This window comes from Notolepis coatsorum (assembly GCF_963971535.1).
Source record: "Notolepis coatsorum genome assembly, chromosome: 9".
In the NCBI taxonomy this organism is placed as follows: domain Eukaryota; kingdom Metazoa; phylum Chordata; class Actinopteri; order Aulopiformes; family Paralepididae; genus Notolepis; species Notolepis coatsorum.
The window spans coordinates 51,003,986-51,025,517 of NC_140173.1; the positions used below are offsets into that span (position 1 = coordinate 51,003,986).

Consider the following 21,532-nt stretch of genomic DNA (forward strand, 5'->3'; position numbering starts at 1 on the left):
TAATTTTTTGATGCTTTGATCGTCACCAACGGCATACGTTGTGGAGTAACGTTACACACACGTTGCGATCGAGGTGAAATCATGGTTGGATCAAAGCAGGCTTGATATAATTTAGTCCTTACCTTCAACTAGGAGGTACCCCAAAAAGAATATTCCAATTGTCTGATCGCGAGTCCAAATATTGGTGTCCGTCGTGTCGCCAACATAATCCACCACAATAGATGCATCGGGGGCATTTGAAGCTGCTCAATGCGATCGGGATACCCGCTCGACTCGCCTGACAAAGAAAAGTGCGCCCTGAAGACATTTGAACGTTGCACAGGCCAATATATAAGGTTTCAAAGGGTGCTCGATACTGCCACCTGGGAGGATGCGGCCGGTATTGCACTTTGGTGATCTCAGGATGATTCCCCATGTTAACCCTGAGTCCGTGTGCCTGTAATCGAATAAAAGAAATAACGATGAAAACCCGACTATACTCGGGTTTTCGGGGGTCCTGGCGCTCAACGCATGGCGAGATAACCCGACTATCCTCGGGTCTGGCGCTGATTGAGATAGTCCTAACACTGTTTATTATTAACCCATTCTCCGCCAATCACATGTTAAGGCGGGTTTCTCCGCCAACACGTAAGGCGTGTTTGAGATCAATATTTCATATTTTCGTCATGGTATTCATATTTCACCCACGGAGTCTTGGCTGATGCTGTCTGAGCCATCACAACTCTGCAACGCTTCAATACAGCCACCTGGTGGCCGATTGGCGAGTTGCCAAACCGGAAGTGCCCATTGGAGCTCGGTCCGTCCCCTATTTTTGTCCGGCCACTTGTTTATCGTCCCGGGGCTCAATACAGACACTGTCGATATGGATCTTTGCCATAACTCAATAATCAACATGATTTGGACGTGTATTAGTAATATACAAACCGGAAATGGATCGCATCGATCAACATCCCATAATTGGGATCTGTTTGATCCACTCTCATCGCCCAACACTACGAGGAGACTGGGGTGAGTTTCAGCGTTTTTCTTTATCATTTTCGATACAAACTGCTCTGATCAATATATCACCCATACTACATAAATCATTTAACGTCGGTCATTGAATTATAAACGACCCCCCCCCCCCCTCCGTTCACCCGCAGATTATCAGTCATGACGTTTAGGACCATGTACAGTTGACATTTTTAATATAGCATGGATCGTATCAAACTGCATTTGATAATCTAATATATGCATTTTTTTTTTATCCACTTTTTCTCCCATTTTCTATATTTTCTCCCATCCCAATTTCATATCATCCAATTCAACCCTCCCCTGTCACAGACGCTGTTTCTTGCCTCCCGCAAGCCGGCTGCAATGTGGACTAAGTCATACATAGCACAAGTCCCCTCCGGTACTTGAGGTAACAGCAGTCGCATCTTTTCACCTGCGCAGCTCGATCTCTCAGTGGCGAGGAGTAACGGGTGGGAGGCTCACGCTGCCCCCGACACTTCCTGATTCTACTGCACAGGCGCACCAACCGACCTGTAGGAGTCGCTGTCCACAACGCCCGATCCCCACCCATCAGTTTCCCACCCCCTAATACGGCCAATGTGTATTAGTACGGACGACCAGCTAAACTGAAAGCAAATGTGGAGCGCTGGGCTCGAACTGATCTAATATATGCATTTATGCCTATATCTCACGTTCTATGAAATACTGCAGAAAACGATAAAAACATATTTATACTCTAGACGGTATTTTAGTATGAATGTGTGAATGAAAAAGTAAAACGTGGTTGGGGGGGAAACACTGTACAACTGCACAAGCAAAGCTGTACATTGGAATATTGACAACCATACTAGGTAATTTACTGTACATTGGAGGGGGTACTTTTATATAAAATGCTTACTGTAGCCACTACAGTAACATCATTAAGTCTGCTATAAGCTATTCTCCCTCTCATGTGTGCAGATCTTTATGCAGTTTTAAAGTTCAAGTTCAAGTTCTTTAATAGTTGTCATACAGAAGTACAGAATACTTTCATACAAAATGCTTCTTACTGTTACGCTCCAGAGACTGTGCTAGACAAGATAGTATCAAATAACATAATAACATAATATAGCATGAATTTAGAAGAAGAAAAATGAGGTCACAGTGTTCGGTATAGACATATGTACAATGTTCTGAGTTACCATATAATATACAATACACAATACTATGCAGTGTACTAATGTACAGTACTATCTAGTGCAAAGCAGAAATGGGATGAGGTACAATTTTAGGTACAATTTACAGTAAGGTGTACGAGTTGTAGTGCAATCCTTCATCCATAAATATAAAGTGTGGGGAGTGGGTGCTACAGTGTGTTTGTTTAAAGTGGGTGTGTGCTATAAAGTGTGTGGAGTGGGTGCTACAGTGTGTTTGTTTAAAGTGAGTGTGTGCGTGTGGATGTGTGTGCTATGTGCGTTTGGTGGTTGTTGTTGTGTAGTGTTCATTCATTGTTCGTTTAGCAGCCTGATGGCCTGGGGATAGAAGCTTCTTCTGAGTCTTTCTGTGCTCGCCTTGAGACTCCGGTATCGCTTGCCTGACCGCAGCAGTTCAAAGAGGCAGTTGTTCGGGTGACTGGAGTCTTTAATGATTCTCTTAGCCTTGCCCCTGCAACGCTTGTAGTAAATGTTCTGGAGGGTGGGGAGCCCCCCTCCAATTGTGCGTTCGGCTGAACGTGTCACTCTTTGTAGTCTGCTTCGGTCTTGTGCAGTGCTATTCCCAAACCAGGAGGTGATGTTGCCGGTCAAGATGCTCTCTATTGTACATGAGTAGAAGTTCTTAAGGATCTTCTGGCTGACTTGGAACTTCCTTAGGCGCCTGAGGAAGTAGAGGCGTTGTCGTGCCTTCTTCACAACACTGTCAATGTGTGTGGTCCATGTCAAGTCCTCGGATATGTAGGCTCCGAGGTACTTAAAGCTGTTGACTCTCTCAACCGGTGCCCCGTCGATGCTGAGGGGGCTGTAGTCCTTGACCCCCGACCTCCTGAAGTCCACAATCATCTCCTTTGTTTTGCTGACGTTCAGGGAGAGGCTGTTTTCCTGGCACCATCCCGCCAGGACCTTGACCTCTTCCAGGTAGGCCCTCTCGTCGTTGGCAGAGATCAGGCCCACCACCACTGTGTCGTCAGCAAATTTGACGATTGTATTGCTACTCCGCTGAGCCACACAGTCGTGTGTGTACAGGGAGTAGAGGAGGGGACTCAGAACACAGCCCTGGGGGGCCCCTATGTTGAGGGTGATGGATGAGGAGGTGCAGTTGCCTGCTCTCACCACCTGGGGTCTGCCAGTCAGGAAGTCCAAGACCCACTGGCAGAGGTCATAGCCCAAGCCCAGGTCCCTGAGCTTGGCTATGAGTATGGAGGGGACTATGGTATTGAATGCCGAGCTGTAGTCGATGAATAGCATTCTCACATAGTTCCCCTGCCTCTTGTCCAGGTGTGATGCTGCTGTGTGCAGCACATGGGATATGGCGTCCTCCGTGGACCTGTTGGGGCGGTATGCAAATTGCAGGGGGTCCATGTTGATGGGGAGGGAGGAGCAGATGTAGCCCTTTACTAGCTTCTCAAAGCACTTCATGGCTATGGAGGTGAGAGCTACAGGGCGGTAGTCGTTGAGGCAAGCAGGCTTGGATTTTTTGGGTACAGGGATAATAGTGGACTTCTTCAGGCAGGTGGGGATGACAGCCTGTTCTAAGGACAGGTTAAATATGTCAGTGAATACTGGGGCCAGTTGGTCGGCACAGACTTTTAGGACGCGGCCGGGGATGCCGTCCGGACCTGCTGCCTTCCTGATATTCACTTTTTTAAAGGTCCGCCTCACCTCATGCTCTGTTACCCTGAACACTGCGCCTCCATCAGCAGCCGACCCCCCCCCCCCCCCATTGCCGAGGCTTGTGAGCTGGTGTTGTTATTACCAGCATCAAACCTCGCATAGAAGGTATTGAGGTCATTTGCTAAGGAGATGTCACTGTTCAGTTTGAGGGAGGCGCCTTTGTAGTCTGTCATCGTTTTGAGCCCCTGCCACATAGCTCTAGAGTCAGCTTGTTCAAACTGGAGTTCAATTTTATCCCTGTAGCGCCGTTTGGCCTCTGACACTGTCCTCCTTACGTTGTATCGCGCCACCTTGTGGTCATTCATGTTGCCTGCCACTAGGCCGTCGTTGTATGCTTTGGTGCGCTCTCTCAGAGCTTCACGGACGGATTTGTCTACCCAGGGTTTTTGATTTGGGTAAACTTTCATTTTGGTAGTGGGGATTGTTTCTTTCACCCTAGTACAAACATAGTCCAGCACTGTCTCTGTGTAGACATTAATGTTATCTGTGTCGCGGAACACATTCCAGTCTGTGTAGTGAAACACTGACCGGATCGTCTCCTCTGACGTCAAATCCCATTTCTGCACCTCTCGCGAGACTACGGGAGTACTTTTAATTCTCTGTTTGTACTTTGGTGAAAGAAAAATGGACGCGTGATCTGATTTACCAAAGCCACTATCAGAATGAGCCTTGTAGCCACCTTTAAATTGCGTGTAACAGTGATCTAGGATGTTACCGCCTCTGGTGTTGCAAGTCACATGCTGATAGAAGTCAGGCAATACCTTTCTCAGATTGGCGCTATTGAAATCTCCCAGCACTAAAATGGCGGCGTTAACGTTCGCCACTTGTATTCTATTTACCTCGTCGTGTAGTCTGGAGAGCGCAACCTTGTTGCTGGCTTGCGGTGGAATATACACTCCGATCAGGACGATCGCCGTTAACTCCCTCGGGAGGAAGAAAGGACGACACTTGATGGTTATATATTCCAGTTCTGGGGAGCAGTGGTTGGATAATTCCTTCACGTTAGTTGGATCGCTCCAATTTTTGTTAAACATGAAGGCAATACCTCCTCCACGTTGTTTACCGGACTCTGATGACCGATCCTTGCGATGGATAAAGAAGTGATCCGCTGGTTGAATTGCGTGGTCTGGAACCTCCGGTGTGAGCCATGTTTCGGTGAAGCAGAGGACGTAAAGCACATTGGCTTTGTTCTGAATGCACTTTGTAGTTATCCTACAGAGAAAAGAAAATGCACTTGACTTGGAATTAATGTACTGTATGCATTCAGAAGTGCTGAATAAATGTTTTATGGACCCATAATAGTGATTATTTATTATTTAAGTTAAGTTTTGCCATAATCATATATTTTTCCATAATCAGGTAGCTGAACAACATTGGTAAAAAAAAATTCTATTCTATGAATCATTTTCAGCCTTTCGGCATTCGGTTTTCGGCCAACTGTTTCCTATTTTCGGTATTGGTTTCGGCCAAGAATTTCCCATTCGGTGCATCCCTAGTCCTAACAGTGTTTATTATTAACACATTGTCTGCCAGGCATTGTGCCCATCTTTGTGCCCTCTCTGCCAGCGCTGTAAGCCTATGGAGTCGCTCACCTTCTTTGCAGGGCTATAACTTTTTAAATATTATAGCTATATCGACATTACTATGGCCCATTCAACATCAGGTATCTATCGTTCCGGATGTGGGAACGTTATATTTTTCCATTCATACCCTCGTGAATATAAGTATGTTTTTAGACTGTATAGCAGTAATTCCTAAAACGCGAGTTATAGGCCCCGACGCATATGATACATTATCGATTGGCGATTTGTTCCTATACACGCTATATTAAAAAATTCAAATGTGTATGATCGGTATACATTCGGCTTCATCATGCGTGAAGGAAAGGGGGGGGGGGGGGGGGCGTTTATAATTCCTTGATTGTCAGTAACGGCTTTTTTTTACTATGGGTTGATACGTTGATCAGATGGATTGCAATGAAATAAATAAACAATCGAGCTGAAAATAACATTAGATTCCTCTTACCGTTCGCCGATGAGTCTGGAGGAATAAGAATTCCAATTATTCGATGGCGATCTGCTAGATCCATTTTCCGTTTGTATGATGCAATAAACGCCGAAATCATATTGATTCTTGCGTTTCGAAAGCGATCCAATGCACTCGAGTGTGTATCTAGACCCACGTTACAATATATCTCTGGCGGAGGATTTTCCCAGATGCACAGAGCGCCACTTCCGGTTTGGCGTGGAGTGTAACTCCCCCGAAATCCACCAGGGGGCGGTATTGAGGCGTTGCAATATCAGACAGGGTCCAGCTGCGTCCCGGAGGGAGGCTGGATGAATTATGAATGCCATGGTGAAAAAATGAAATATCGATCCCAAAAATGAGTTTACTCGCTGTTGGCGCACAACGATTGGCGGGCAATAACGAGTATACTCGTTGTTGGCGCACAATGTGTTAAGAGTCAGATAGTCCTAACAGTGTTTATTATTAAGAGTCAGATAGTCCAAACAGTGTTTATTATTAAGAGTCAGATAGTCCTAACACTGTTTATTATTAAGAGTCAGATAGTCCTAACACTGTTTATTATTAAGAGTCAGATAGTCCTAACAGTGTTTATTATTAAGAGTCAGATAGTCCTAACAGTGTTTATTATTAAGAGTCAGATAGTCCTAACACTGTTTATTATTAAGAGTCAGATAGTCCTAACAGTGTTTATTATTAAGAGTCAGACAGTCCTAACAGTGTTTATTATTAAGAGTCAGACAGTCCTAACAGTGTTTATTATTAAGAGTCAGATAGTCCTAACACTGTTTATTATTAAGAGTCAGATAGTCCTAACAGTTCTCAAATTCACCAGAACTGAAGACAGAACTTCAACGTCAAAATACACTGTGATTTCTGTTAACGTTAGAGAGAATGAGATGTGGTCTAATGCTCTAACTTGCTGTGTGGTTCTGAATCTAAACTGAATGGACAGCCATGCCATACCTATAACACCCATTATCACCGTATCAGTGCCGATCCTTTATATACCTCACTATGGAGGGGCTGTCGTGGTGTGTGCCTAGAATTCTACCCGACAGTGCATTACATACAATCCTCTACCTACCTGTGAAAGCAGCTGAGAGCCGCCACCCCAAACTCCACCCCGGCCACACCTCCCGCTATCGTTCCGGTCCAACTCTGTTTCAACACGCCCTGCACGGCCCGCAAGGTCTCGTGAGGAATGTAGTTGAGCTGGAACACCACCTGTAGAATAACCCAATGGACAATCCTCAGACACGGTTTAACGCAAGATATCATGCTGTGAAGAAGACCTTCCTATCTATTGCAAATCAGATCATTAATGGGGGTAAACAGAACATTAATAAGGGGTAAACAGAACATTAATAAGGGGTAAACAGAACATTAATAGGGGGTAAACAGAACATTAATAGGGGTAAACAGAACATTAATAGGGGTAAACAGAACATTAATAGGGGGTAAACAGAACATTAATAGGGGGTAAACAGAACATTAATAGGGGGTAAACAGAACATTAATAGGGGGTAAACAGAACATTAATAGGGGGTAAACAGAACATTAATAGGGGGTAAACAGTAAACATTTTCCAAGATGGCTGCACGTTTGTGAGTTGTGAGTTTGTCTCTGTTTTTATCTCGTCTAATGTCGGCTAAACTGGATTAAATTCCCATCATTTTTCTTGGAAGCAACAGTAGTCTACATGCTACATGAAAATCAACCTTTGAGCTGGACTACGTGCTTACTCCTAAACTCCTGCTTGCTGCTACAATAGCTGAGTCACTGTCAACTGAGCTGTGAGTTTGTCTGATTGATAATCAATCAGTCTATGTTTTTACCTCGACTAATGTCGGCTGAACTGGATTAAATTCCCAATCATTTTGTCTGGAAGCAACAGTAGTCTACATGCTACATGAAAATCAATCTTTGAGCTGGACTACGTGCTTACTCCTAAACTCCTGCTTGCTGCTACAATAGCTGAGTCACTGTCAACTGAGTTGTGAGTTTGTCTGATTGATATCAATCATTCTCTGTTTTTACCTCGACTAATGTCGGCTGAACTGGATTAAATTCCCAATCATTTTGTCTGGAAGCAACAGTAGTCTACATGCTACATGAAAATCAATCTTTGAGCTGAACTACATGCTTACTTAGATGAAGGAATGGGTACAATAGGAGACACGCCTCCAGTTTTTCAAAAGTTTTTGACACGCCTCAGCTTCTGAGCTGAAGGCGTGTTTTTGCGGACCTCCCAAACTTTCAAACTTTAGACTGTTTTCTTTATACGTTTTTCTTTTTCTTTCTTTCTACCACAAGACGCGGCCACTGATGGGTCCATGGGACTTGGATAAGTCCTGTGGACCCAACTCTGGCCACTGACCACATGAGCGAACGGGTACATACGCACACAATACACGGCCACTGATGGATCCATGGGACTTGGTAAAGCACTATGGACCCAACTATGACCACTGATAAAAACGTAACTACACTAGCATTATAAGACCTAAACATTGCTACCTACCATACAAGTGCATTGGTTTAGTGCACTTCCGGTTGCCACTGAGCGGAAATGTTTGTGCGGACCTGTTCTCCCAAACTGGTAAGCAAATTACTGTTTTTACGTTATTCTCATTTTTACGTTACTATTATTATTATTATTATTTTTTTTTAAACATTGAACTTAACTGATCACTATGACTTTATTGCTTTTATCGTTATATATGCCTATAATTGTGTACAGCACTTTGAGCTACATGACATGTATGAAAGGTGCTTTATAAATACTTACTTACTTACTTACTTACTTACTTACTTACTCCTAAACTCCTGCTTGCTGCTACAATAGCTGAGTCACTGTCAACTGCGTCTGACTAAACACCACCAAGCATCACCACCAACTGTGCTGCTCTTCACTCCTCTCCTATAATCGGTCTGCTCATCTCACACTGCTTGCTGTTTCCGGGCCTGGCTCCGGGTCTAGTCAACGACCCCTTACCCCTCTGCGATCCTCTCATACCTCCCCCTGGTCTCGTCCAACTGCTACCCCTCGAATCCCCTACCCTCTCGTACACATTTGTGTTCAAAGCCGTTCTGTTGTGCATCGAACTTTTGCTGAAATCATGCGTGTTGCGTTCGCTGTACTAACTCTGTTCTATTTGCTAACACAAATGGAACAGCAAGGAAATGGACTTGGTGAACTTTTCTCGTCCCGTTTATCACTCCAGCACACAAAATCCACTTGGACCTTTCTATCTAGGTTCAGGTGTAGTAGACCTACTAGAATTGTGACTTTATCCCCAGATCAATTGTCTGTTACCATGATATGTCACTATGCACTAAAAAACTATTTCACTATGTCAACGGACTCTCTTTTCTACTCCATTCTAAGCTCTGATGTAAATTCAAAGTGTAACTCCCCTAAAATGGCTAAATTAAGATGCATGGTTGTGTTACTGCTGATGATCTCTGGTAATGTTCAACCAAATCCTGGTCCTGATCTTCATTGTATTCAGACTCCTTTTGACTTCAATGCAAGATCTGGACTTGGCATCATTCATGTAAATGTTAGAAGTCTCTTGCCGAAAATTGATTTTGTTCGAATCTGGGCGCAGACAACGGGAGCTGATATCATTATAATTTCTGAGACTTGGTTAAACAAATCTATTTGCGATAAAGACATTTCCATTGATGGCTATAATTTAAGTCGTACTGATCGTCCTAAACGTGGTGGTGGCATAGCTGTCTATGTTAAATCCAAATACCACACCAAAGTGTTAGTAACGAAATCTATACCTAAGCAGTTCGAAATAATCGCCTTACAAATTGAATTACCAAAGGGTTGCAATGTCACGGTTGTCGGCTGTTACAGACCTAATTCTGCTGTAAAGGAAACGTTAGCCGCAATATCTGACATTATTTCCCAATTAACGGACAATGAAATAGTCATTGTTGGTGATTTCAATTGGGACTGGTTATCTCCGGCGTCAGATGAATTTAAAGCATATTGCAATTCAATGAATTTTACGCAATTAATACTCTCCCCAACTCGCCCAAATCTGAAATGTCCTGAAAAATCTACACTTATTGACTTGTTCTTAACAAATAATCCTCATAAGTATACCTCGATAGGCATGTTTCCTAATGACGTGAGTGACCATTGTGTTATTGCGGGTGTTAGGGATACAAAGATATCGAAGTCAAAACCTCGCTACATTATTAAACGTGATACAAAGCACTTTTTTGAACAGGGATTTTGGCAGGATATGTACCTAAATGATTGGAGCAGGGTCTCTTTAATACCTGACGTTGAATTAGCATGGAATCTCTTCCTGGATATGTTTTTGCCAATTGTAGACAGATACGCCCCCTTTAGGAAGTATAGAGTTAGGGGCAGGGATAACCCCTGGTTTTCTAAAGATTTATCCAACCTCATACGAGAAAGGAATCTCATCTGGGCCAAGGCAAGGAAGGCAAACTCTGAAGCTCTCTGGACCACTTTTAGATGTTTAAGAAATAAATGTACTTCCTTAGTAAAGAAGGCCAAATCAAGTTTTTATCTCACTCTCACAACAGAAAACCTAAATAACCCACAGAAATTTTGGCAGACAATCAAATCCTTATCCCCAAATAGCACAGCTGGTCTTCCACCCTGTATTGTATCTGGTCTATCTACTGTGTATGAGAAAACTGAGATGCTCAACTGCTTTAACAAACACTTTGTCTCTTCTGGGTTTCTCTTTGATCAAGTAACAAACAATACCATAACACAGGTCCCACTTGAAACTGAGCCCCCATCACATAATACATTTGATTTTCAGCCCTTCTCTATTGGTGAAGTGCATAAAGCCCTTAAGAATTTGAATCCTAAAAAACGGGCTGGGCCAGACAAACTGGATCCCTATTATTTAAAGCTTTCTGCTGATTTTATTGCAGAACCTCTAACTTATATTTTTAACTTAACCTTGACTTGTAATGAAATACCCAAGATTTGGAAAAAGGCTCATGTTCTACCCCTGTTAAAAGGTGGTGAGCCTTCAAACCCCAACAACTACAGGCCAATTTCTAATTTGTCAGCTTTAGCCAAGATACTGGAAACTCTGGTAAGTAATCAGCTGAAGGAGTTCTTATATAACAATGCTATTTTATCTTGTGATCAATCTGGTTTTAGGAAATGTCACAGTACCGTTACAGCAGCTACAAAGGTAGTAAACGACATAATTGGGGCTTTAGATAGGAAACAACATTGTGCTTCCCTTTTTATTGATTTTTCAAAGGCATTTGATACAGTGGACCATAATATAATGAAGCATAGGCTAATTAATGTAGGACTGTCTGACTCTGCTGTTGGCTGGTTCTGTAATTATCTTGCTGACAGGACTCAGGCTACGTTTAGACGAGCGTTTTGTGAACAGAAACCGCAAAAGTCGTCTTGCGGTTTCACTTTTAATTTTGCGTTTAGACGAGCGTTTTGGGGTGGAATTCTCTGTGCAGACGAGGCTGTAACGACGGAGCACCGCTGTCACACGATTGGCGCATATGTCACATGACGTGCTGTGAAGACCCGCCCTACTCTGCCTCTGATTCGCAGACTGTGGATGGGGAATGTGATTGGACCAAAGCAGAGTCACTCACAGACAGTGGGTCCACTCACGCCGCGGGACAGATTCTTGTGTATTTAACCCTTTCACTGCCACACGACAGCCGGTTGTGTGATAGTAAAGGGTTAACCTTCTGTCGTGTGGCAGTGAAAGGGTTAAAAGTACTGCTATAACGCTACGTTCAGAACACAGAACGGCGCGGGCCAGTCGAGGCACCTGCTGGCCCTGTAATTGGAATGAGTACACTTTAAATCCTTTAACGAGGATCCATTGGAGGGCAAGTCTGGTGCCAGCAGCCGCGGTAATTCCAGCTCCAATAGCGTATCTTAAAACTGGACTGATTCTTGTGTCTTTAAAAGTACTGCCAATGTAGCCTTCAAGTGATCTCCGTTGATATAGTCAGACATACTTGCTTTGTTTACGTCTCGGCTACTGGCGCTTACCTGCTACCTGTGACGTAAGCAGTACGCGCGACCAGAGCCGTGACAACCCTTTCGTCATCGTTTTAACAGATTTATACGGTTTAATAGTTTAGACGAGAGCGCAAAGGTTTTGCGTTTCTAGGAATTCCACCCTGGAAGGTAGTCTCACTTTTTTGCGGTTTCACCCCGTAAAAACGCTGTTTCCGTATAAACGAAAGGCACATCCGTAAAAATATTTTTGCGGATTCACCTGCTAGCGTTTCCGTCTAAACGGGGCCTCAATGTGTTCAGGCTGATGGTTTTTATTCTGATGTTTTATCTGTCCACAAGGGGGTGCCACAAGGTTCTGTTCTAGGACCATTGTTATTTACAATCTATATCAATAATCTAGGCAAAGATTTTCCAGATGCAAACTTTCATTTTTACGCTGATGACACTGTCATTTACTGTTGTGCTAATACGTTGACAAAAGCTCTGGAAAGTTTGCAAAATACGTTTAAAGAAATAGAATCCCAACTTCAGCAACTAAAGCTTGTTTTAAATCCGGAAAAAACAAAAATTATGATTTTTACTAAATCCAAAACAAAAATGCCTTGTCTTGCCTCTATACACACATCGCAAGGCATTCCAATTCAGATTGTGTCGACTTTTAAATACCTTGGCTTTTTACTTGATGACAGCTTGTCTTTTAAACCACACGTTGAAAGCCTGGTCAAGAGGCTAAAAGTGAGGTTGGGTTTCTTTTTCAGAAACAAATCATGCTTTTCTTTTAATGCAAAGAAGCAACTAGTTGCTGCCACTTTTTTACCAGTATTAGATTATGGTGATGTTTTATACATGAATGCCTGTTCCACCTCACTACACATGTTGGACACTGCTTACCATGGTGTATTAAGATTTATTTCTGGATATAGATCACTTACCCATCATTGCACTCTGTATGCTAAAGTTAACTGGCCGTCCTTGACTGCCCGTAGACTGCTTCATTGGTACACCTTCATTTATAAAGCAATTATTGGTCACCTCCCTTTTTACCTCGGTTCATACCTCACCATCACATCAAACCCATTTTACAGCTTACGATCCCAGGGCTATTTATATGCCTCAGTACCCAGAACCCGCACAGAGTTTGGGAAAAGGGCCTTCATGTTCTCTGCTCCCTCTGCCTGGAATGGACTTCAAAAAACTTTGAAACTGCAGGCCCTCACTACCATATCTGATTTTAAAGTTCAAATTAAGGGCATTTTAAAGAATGAGATGGGAGAATGTCGCTGCTTCACTGTATAATGTGCTGTTATATTTTATGTTTTTAACCTGACCTTCTCTCCCCAGCAACCTCCTGCAGGGCCTCACCTTCCATCCTCTTTCTACCTTTTTACCCTACCCTCCAATCTCCCCCTGATCCCATTCAATCTGATTTGCTGCAGCTCAAATGTATCCCCTTGCCCCACTTTGCCTTTTATGTCTCTGTCTGTGTTTTGTGTATTTTTGTATGTTTGTTTTTTGTTTTTGCTGCCATTTTGGCCAGGTCTTGCTCGAAAAAGAGATCTTTGATCTCAAGTGACTACCTGGTAAAATAAAGGTAAAAAAAAAATAAACTGTCACACTACCGACGGCGAGTGAAAGGGTTAAATAATTATTAAATTTCTTTTTTTTTATATAACTTTCTTTTTATTGTTTTTCACAATAAGCAAACAATCACAAACAACAAGACATAAGGGGCGGCCGGGTGGGTGGTAATCTGGTCGTTGTAAACAGCGACTCCTACAGGTCGGTCAGGGCGCCTGCACAGCGAGGAAGGGATCTGGGTGAGGTAGTGTGCCCTCCCACGCGTTACACTTCACCAATGAGATTCCTCGCTGCCAGGTGAAAAGAGGCTGCTGGCTGTCTCCTATGTATCGGAGGAAGCATGTGATAGACTTCAGGGCTCCCTAGACCGGCAAGTAGGGGGAAAATGCGCGCAACGACCAGGAAGGGGAGGGGGGAATTGGCATAACGACTAAATTGGGATGGGAGGAAAATACAAGAAAAAATAGGAGGAGAAAAAGTAAAAAAAAAAAAAACAAGACATAACAAAAACACAATCCCGGGCTGCATTATTAGTGATTATTTAATTTATCGCGTATTATTCAGTGCGATGATCCTCACCGTCTCCAGCAGTGAGAAGAACAGCTGGTGGACGGGGGCGGCCTTGCGCCACACGCAGGCAGCAAGCCGGGCCAGAGACTGGACGCTCCACTCCAGGAGGAAGAAGTTGCCCGTGTCCCACTCCCACACCGTCCGTAGGGTCCGCAGGATCTGGCCACACAGCAGGGGGTCGCTGGAGCGCAGGAAGGAGCTCTGCAGGAGAAGGAACGCTTGCAGGTTCTTCACAGCGCAACCTGGGGACACAGGTCGGAGAGAGGAGAGGAGTGGAGGATTAGGAAAGGATTAGTCCGCAAAGCATCAAGGAAGCTGTAGTGGTCACTTAGGAATCTACTGGATAATGTGCTCCTGAGCAACTTTGTGATCATTTACTGTAACCCTTCAGACAAAGAGCCATATAACCCTGTTTTAACAGAGTGTTGCATTTGCCAGTTGCAACGTCAATTAAAATCACTTGGCAAGTGAATGTGATATATCACGGGAAATGTAACGCCCCAACTCTGGACTCCTTCAAAAAAACTCCTCAAAACCCACCTCTTCAACTTGGCCCCTAATTTCCTACATTGAATGTTGTGTCTGTCCACCATGTTTGTTATTGTTGTTTTCCCCCTATGTAAAGCGACCTTGGGTTTTATGAAAGGCGCTTATTATTATTATTATTATTATTAAAAGTACTCAAACTCTACTGTCTTTAAGTATGAATGAACACAACACTTGACAACTTACCATTTTTAGATAAAGACTGAAAAAACATTATTCCTCTGAAAACCTTGAGCAAGACACTTAACCCCTAACTGCTCCAGATGAGCAGGTTGGCACCTTGCATGGTCGCCTCCGCTGTCAGTGTGTGAATGTGTGAGTGAATGGGTGAATATGAGGCATACGTTGGAAAGCGCTTTGGATAAAAGCTGCTATATAAATGCAGTCCATTTATGACTACCATTTACTGGAGGTATCCAATTGTCACGGATGTTGAGATTTTATAGTTTAATGTTAGATTTTCTACGTCAGGCTTACCGACTCCCTTTCGTTCAGACAGTAGAATACAGTCTCACATAGAAGGCACCTTCTGCGAGAAGCAGACCGACCCATCACAACTGTTGCTTCCCTCTGCCTAACGGTTACTTTCAGATCAAGTTATCCTCAATTGAATAGGGAGGTGTAGTCTGACGTCACTTTAGTTTCCTGCACGGTCCACCCGTATAGGGATTTATCATTGGAAAAATGTGTTTATCGGCTATTGTAATAAAGCTGCCTCAAGCTTTCCATTTTTGCACAAAATTTTTTCCCTTCTATCACTAACATTATTGTTTAAGCATTTTTGGTTGAAATAAAGTTAGTTAAAAGGTTGTTTAATTTGTCATTAAAAAAGAACTACACTTACAAGTAGAACGTTTAGTGTTGTCGCCTAATACACGTCACGGGCCGGCCATTGTGTAGTTTCTCAGTGAATGAAAACATAAACGTTGTTATTTTGCTACTTTGACGATGAATTGCAAACATTTTCATGTTGAGCTATAGATTGTGGATGAATACACACAGAAAGGTATACCATGCCAATGTTCATGCTTTATTTGTTTTAAACGAGACGATTTAGAAATGTATCCATTGAGAATACATTGCAATTTCAAGTGGGTCAAGTGCCGAACGCACAATTGGAGGTGGGCTTCCCACTCTCCAAGACATTTACAACAAGCGTTGCAGGGGTAAGGCTAAGAGAATAATCAAAGACTCTAGTCACCCAAACAACTGCCTCTTTGAACTGCTGCGGTCAGGCAAGCGAACCAGAGTCTCATGGCCAGTACAGAGAGACTCAGAAGGAGCTTCTATCCCCAGGCCATCAGGATGCTCAACGAAAATAACACTATGTAACAAACCATCAAATACACTCACAGCACACACGTACACACTCACTTTAAATAAACAACTCACGGCGCCCCAGTGGCGAACCACATAACGCGCTGAGTCGCGGCACGGCCGACCCGGGTTCGGTTCCCGGAGCCGTCGTTATTTACAGAATGTCTTCCCCCCACTCTGTCTCCCGTTCCTCCTCTCTCTTTCTCTACTGGACTGCCCAGTAGTAAAAAGCGATAATAAAAAAAAAAAAAAAAAAAAAAAAAAAAAAAAAGCACCCACTTTACCCACTTTAGACACTTTAACTCAAGAGTCAGACAGTTTAAGCCACGCTTAAGTGCACCAGAGGGCGCTAAAGAGCCACCGCTTTAATCAATGGGAGGAGTGGGAGATTTGCGAGTGCTTAAAATATATCTTAAATTATGGCTATGGGTCTAATACTCTCGTCGATTATCAGTGAGTTTTCAAGTTTCAAGTTTCTTTAATAGTTGTCATACAGAAGTACAGAATACTTTCATACAAAATGCTTCTTACTGTTACGCTCCAGAGACTGTGCTAGACAAGATAGTATCAAATAACATAGTATAGCATGTAATTTAGAAGTAGAAAATGAGGTCACAGTGTTCAGTATAGACATATGTACAATGTTCGATGCAGAATAGACGTAACTGAGTTACCATATAATATACAATACTATGCAGTGTACTAATGTACAGTACTATATAGTGCAAAGCAGAAATGGGATGAGGTACAATTTAGGTACAATTTACAGTAAGGTGTACGAGTTGTAGTGCAATCCTTCATCAATAAATATAAAGTGTGGGGAGTGGGTGCTACAGTGTGTTTGTTTAAAGTGAGTGTGTGCTATAAAGTGTGTGGAGTGGGTGCTACAGTGTGTTTGTTTAAAGTGAGTGTGTGCGTGTGGATGTGTGTGCTATGTGCGTTTGATGGTTGTTGTGTAGTGTTCATTGTTCGTTTAGCAGCCTGATGGCCTGGGGATAGAAGCTTCTTCTGAGTCTTTCTGTGCTCGCCTTGAGACTCCGGTATCGCTTGCCTGACCGCAGCAGTTCAAAGAGGCAGTTGTTCGGGTGACTGGAGTCTTTAATGATTCTCTTAGCCTTGCCCCTGCAACGCTTGTTGTAAATGTTCTGGAGGGTGGGGAGCCCCCCTCCAATTGTGCGTTCGGCTGAACGTGTCACTCTTTGTAGTCTGCTTCGGTCTTGTGCAGTGCTATTCCCAAACCAGGAGGTGATGTTGCCAGTCAGGATGCTCTCTATTGTACATGAGTAGAAGTTCTTAAGGATCTTCTGACTGACTTGGAACTTCCTTAGGCGCCTGAGGCGTTGTCGTGCCTTCTTCACAACACTGTCAATGTGTGTGGTCCATGTCAAGTCCTCGGATATGTAGGCTCCGAGGTACTTAAAGCTGTTGACTCTCTCAACCGGTGCCCCGTCGATGCTGAGGGGGCTGTAGTCCTTGACCCCCGACCTCCTGAAGTCCACAATCATCTCCTTTGTTTTGCTGACGTTCAGGGAGAGGCTGTTTTCCTGGCACCATCCCGCCAGGACCTTGACCTCTTCCAGGTAGGCCCACTTGTCGTTGGCAGAGATCAGGCCCACCACCACTGTGTCGTCAGCAAATTTGATGATTGTATTGCTACTCCGCTGAGCCACACAGTCGTTTTTTGCTTGCAGTCAGCTCGTGAGTTGCTTGCAGTCAACATGTACAAAACGGATTGTTTTTTCATCGGTACATTTCCGTTTTATACCGTTTTGAATACGAGTATAGTTTTGGTGATTTCTAGTAATTCCAGAGAAAGACGCGATAATAGCCCTTTAGTGGAATACACAAAACACGTTGTCATTTTTCTGCTGATTATCGAATCTTCCTGAAATCAACGCTAGATCATAATTATTATCCTTCCTCGTGCACGCATGCAATGTTGTTTAGACCGGCGCGCCGCTCCCCCCCCCTCCTCCCACCCAATGGAAAACAGCCACACATACACACACAGATACAGCGTCGATCGGGTAGAAATACATATCAGATCAACGATCAAATGTATATATAATGTTCTTACCTTGTATCTGATGTAATGCAAAAGAAATAATCCAATTATCTGATCGCCATTTGAAGTACTGGGCGCGGAGGTCCGTGCCACGTTCAACAGCATTGCATATGAGGGGGGGGGGGCAGCGTCGCATATGTATCGTTGAAATCAGGTTACCTCGCCTGATTATTTAAACCACGCCCGCACGGCTTGGATCGTCCCAGAAAAAACCTATACCATTCCCAGTGGAGTGCAATACCAGCCGGAAGGCGTAGGGGGCGGTATTTGCCCTTTTGCGAGCTCAGACCCATTCCCAACGATAACATCAGGCTGGATGGTTGAAAATGAATGGATATCGCTAATAAAAGAAATAACGATTAAAACCCGACTATACTCGTGATTGGCGCTGAACGGTCGGCGAGTTAACCCGACTATCATCGGGTCTGGCGTCCAATGAGTTAACACACTTTATATTTATTGGTAAAGAGATTTGCACTACAATTCATACCTCATTGCACCTTACCCTAAGTTGTACCTCATCCCATTTCTGCATTGTACTGTATACTGTATTGTAACTCAGTTACAAATTTTTTCTACTCTGTATTGTATATTGTATATATGTATATTGAACACTTGTTTACACTTTGTTTACATACTTTTGACTGTCTATTTTATACTTTATCTATTTGTATCTAGCACACTCTCAGGAGCATAACAGAAGAAAGCATTCCACATAAAAGTATTCTGTATCTTTGTATGACAACTAATAAAGAAACTTGAAACTTGAACTTGAACTTGGGGCGGGCCGCGCGGGAAACAACAATGACGTAACCACAACACCTCCCTGTACGGTTTGCTTCTTTGTTTACAGTAAGATTTTGACTCGCCGATAGTGTGAGAAGCTAGTCACGCACTATCAGGAGGTCAAGGAGCTTCGGTTAAAAGGATCTATTTATCATATTTCGCTCTAGCAAGGTCGGACGGTCAATTCCGTAGAGGAAGGAAAAACAGTTAAATCACAAAGAAGCCATTACCCTGCGGCGCGCGCTGAACTCCCAAAGCAAAATCGAGTTACACCTACATAGATAGATTGAAAACAAACAATCAAGCGCGTGCAAAGACAAGAGCAAGGTGTCGTAATTCAACGCTGATGGATTTTGGTTCCTGCGATTGTCAAAATATTCAGAAGAGGCGTTGGGTTTTGGGAGCGGAGGCTCACTTGGTTTTCGCTGTAAATAAATATACAAGTGGTCGTTAATCGGATTCATTTTCACACTTAATCAAAATCACATCAGAGCCAAATAAGATCAGCCCCCAAACAGACCTCTGCTGCCTACGCTGGCAAGAGAGCTACTCCTCCCGGTGATAGATCGGTGCAATGTGTGTGTGTGTGTGTGTGTGTGTGTGTGTGTGTGTGTGTGTGTGTGTGTGTGTGTGTGTGTGTGTGTGTGTGTGTGTGTGTGTGTGTGTGTGTGTGTGTGCACGCGTTATAGGTGCACTTCTGTTTACGAGTGTTGGATGGAGGTGTGTGTGTGTGCGTGTGTGCATGTGTGCATGTGTGCATGTGTGCATGTGTGCGTGTGTGTGTGTGTGTGTGTGTGTGTGTGTGTGCGTGCGTGTGTGTGTGTGTGTATCTATGATAGATGGCTGGGTGCTGGTAGACTGGTGGTGAATGGATGCGGGGCGTCCTAACGCGGTTAGAGCAGAAGCCTCCACTTCATCATTCCCAGACATAATCACCTCAGCTTCCTGTTAACCTGAGGGATGCTTGGGGGGGGGGGGTGCTTGAGTGGTCAGAGTGGCTGGATGGGTGAGGGTGGATGATGTGATGTGAGAGAGAGAGAGGTGTTAGAGGTCAGGGGTCGGAGGAGGAAGGGGAGGGCGACCTGTGGGGTCAACTTGATTTCCCCTTAAAACGCTTACGCCGAATCAAAAGGGGATAAATCTGTATCCTGGGTCAGTGGTTCATGTTCTTGATATTTATTTAACTGCCGACTCTAATGCTGTTTCAAAAAGCACGTTTGTTGTACAAAGGCAAAAGAAAGCGTGTCATTTTGACAGGCTCAACATCCGGTTTGAAGAACGAGCAAAGGTTTTGAAATATTTAAACTTTTTACTGTGACATATTCTGCTGTTGCTGCAATGACTGTTGCCATCAGCAGATTTTGCCATCATGATCTGATGAGCTAGTTTATATTTAAACATATCATAGGCTGTGAGACAGGGTATGGGGGGGGGGGGGGGGGGTTCCAGAATGGCAGAACTAACTGTTGAGCCGGCCTAACTCACCAGTGAAGGGAGGTGCCCACTTGATAGCCCTGGCCCTCGCTGCCCATCTACACGTTTGGGTTTGGATGGCCAGTAGTTATTGGTAGTGTATTGTTGTTATGTAGCATTGGCATTGTCAATATCTGGAGCTCACATCAAAGGGGCCTTAGGTCTGTTGACGTTGGTAACGCTGTTTGGGGGCCATTATGGACCATGTTCTACACTAGACCCAGGGATCTTTTTCAGCCGGACCAGGATCAGAATTTAATTAATGAAGTCTTATCTACAAATATTACTAGCGCTCTTATCAACAGTATATTGTCAAAGTGTGCTCCAAAATAATTGGAGTAAAACAGAGAGACCTATGTTCTCTCTGGACGGACCAGGTGGTCAAGAAGGGGACGAGCATCACAAATCTCTGTCTCAGCGGTTTTCGCTGTTGCCTTCTGGCCGCCGTTATGACGTTCCACCAAGTAGGACCAACCGTTACGCCAAATCTTTTGTACCCTCGGCTATCAGACTTTCTTTTTTTTTTAATCCACTTTTTCTCCCCATTTTCTATTTTTCTCCCATCCCAATTTCGTATATCCAATTCTTCCCTCCCCTGTCTTGAACGTTGTTAGACTATGCCTCCCACAGGTCGGTTGTAGTGAGGACAGAAGCCCCTCCGGTACACAAGGAGGCAGCCTGTTGCATCTTTTCACCGCAGCAGCTCGAACTCTGTGGCGAGGAGTAACGCGTGGGAGGCTCATGCTGCCCCCGTCACTTCCTGCTTCCGTCGCACCGGCGTCACCAAACCGACCTGTAGGAGTCGCTGTCCACAACGTCAAATCCCCACCCACCGGCTTTCCCACCCTCTAACACTTGCCAATTGTGTTAGTATGAACGACCGGCCAGCCGGCAGCAACGCCGAGAGCTGGGCTCAAACCCAGCGTCTCCTGCGTTAGAGGTGAGCGCCTTGCCCACTGCGCCAATCAGCCGCCCGGCTATCAGACTTTTAAACACATACAGTAGTCATTTTAAGTAGCCTTTTACACTTAGTTGTCTGTTTTTACTTTTACTTTTACTGGATTGTGTATTGCATGGAATGTTGTTGTTGCCGTGCTGTCATTGAGATGTTTTTGTTTTTGTTGTTTGTTGCTTTTCTTACTCGTGAAGCTACAAATATGAATTGCCCCACGTGGGATCAATAAAGTTAATCTGAATCTGAATCATATTATGTGGACCCAAAAGACAGTAGGATTCATGACTCATCTTTGGTTCTGATCCAAAAACAAAACATTGTACAAGACACTGGCAGGTTGTCAA

The 21,532-nt window shown here is 43.9% G+C and overlaps 1 protein-coding gene across 1 annotated transcript in view; it reads right to left on the reverse strand.

Annotated features, from left to right (window-relative positions):
• The window catches only part of wdfy4 (WDFY family member 4), a gene marked incomplete at its 5' end in the record, with an annotated part of 306,077 nt that overhangs the window by 254,064 nt on the left and 30,481 nt on the right, over nucleotides 1–21,532 (reverse strand). The window contains 2 exon segments of the mRNA XM_084321866.1: nucleotides 6,973–7,112; nucleotides 14,056–14,288. Of these exon segments, the coding sequence (XP_084177992.1) occupies nucleotides 6,973–7,112; nucleotides 14,056–14,288 (373 nt within the window).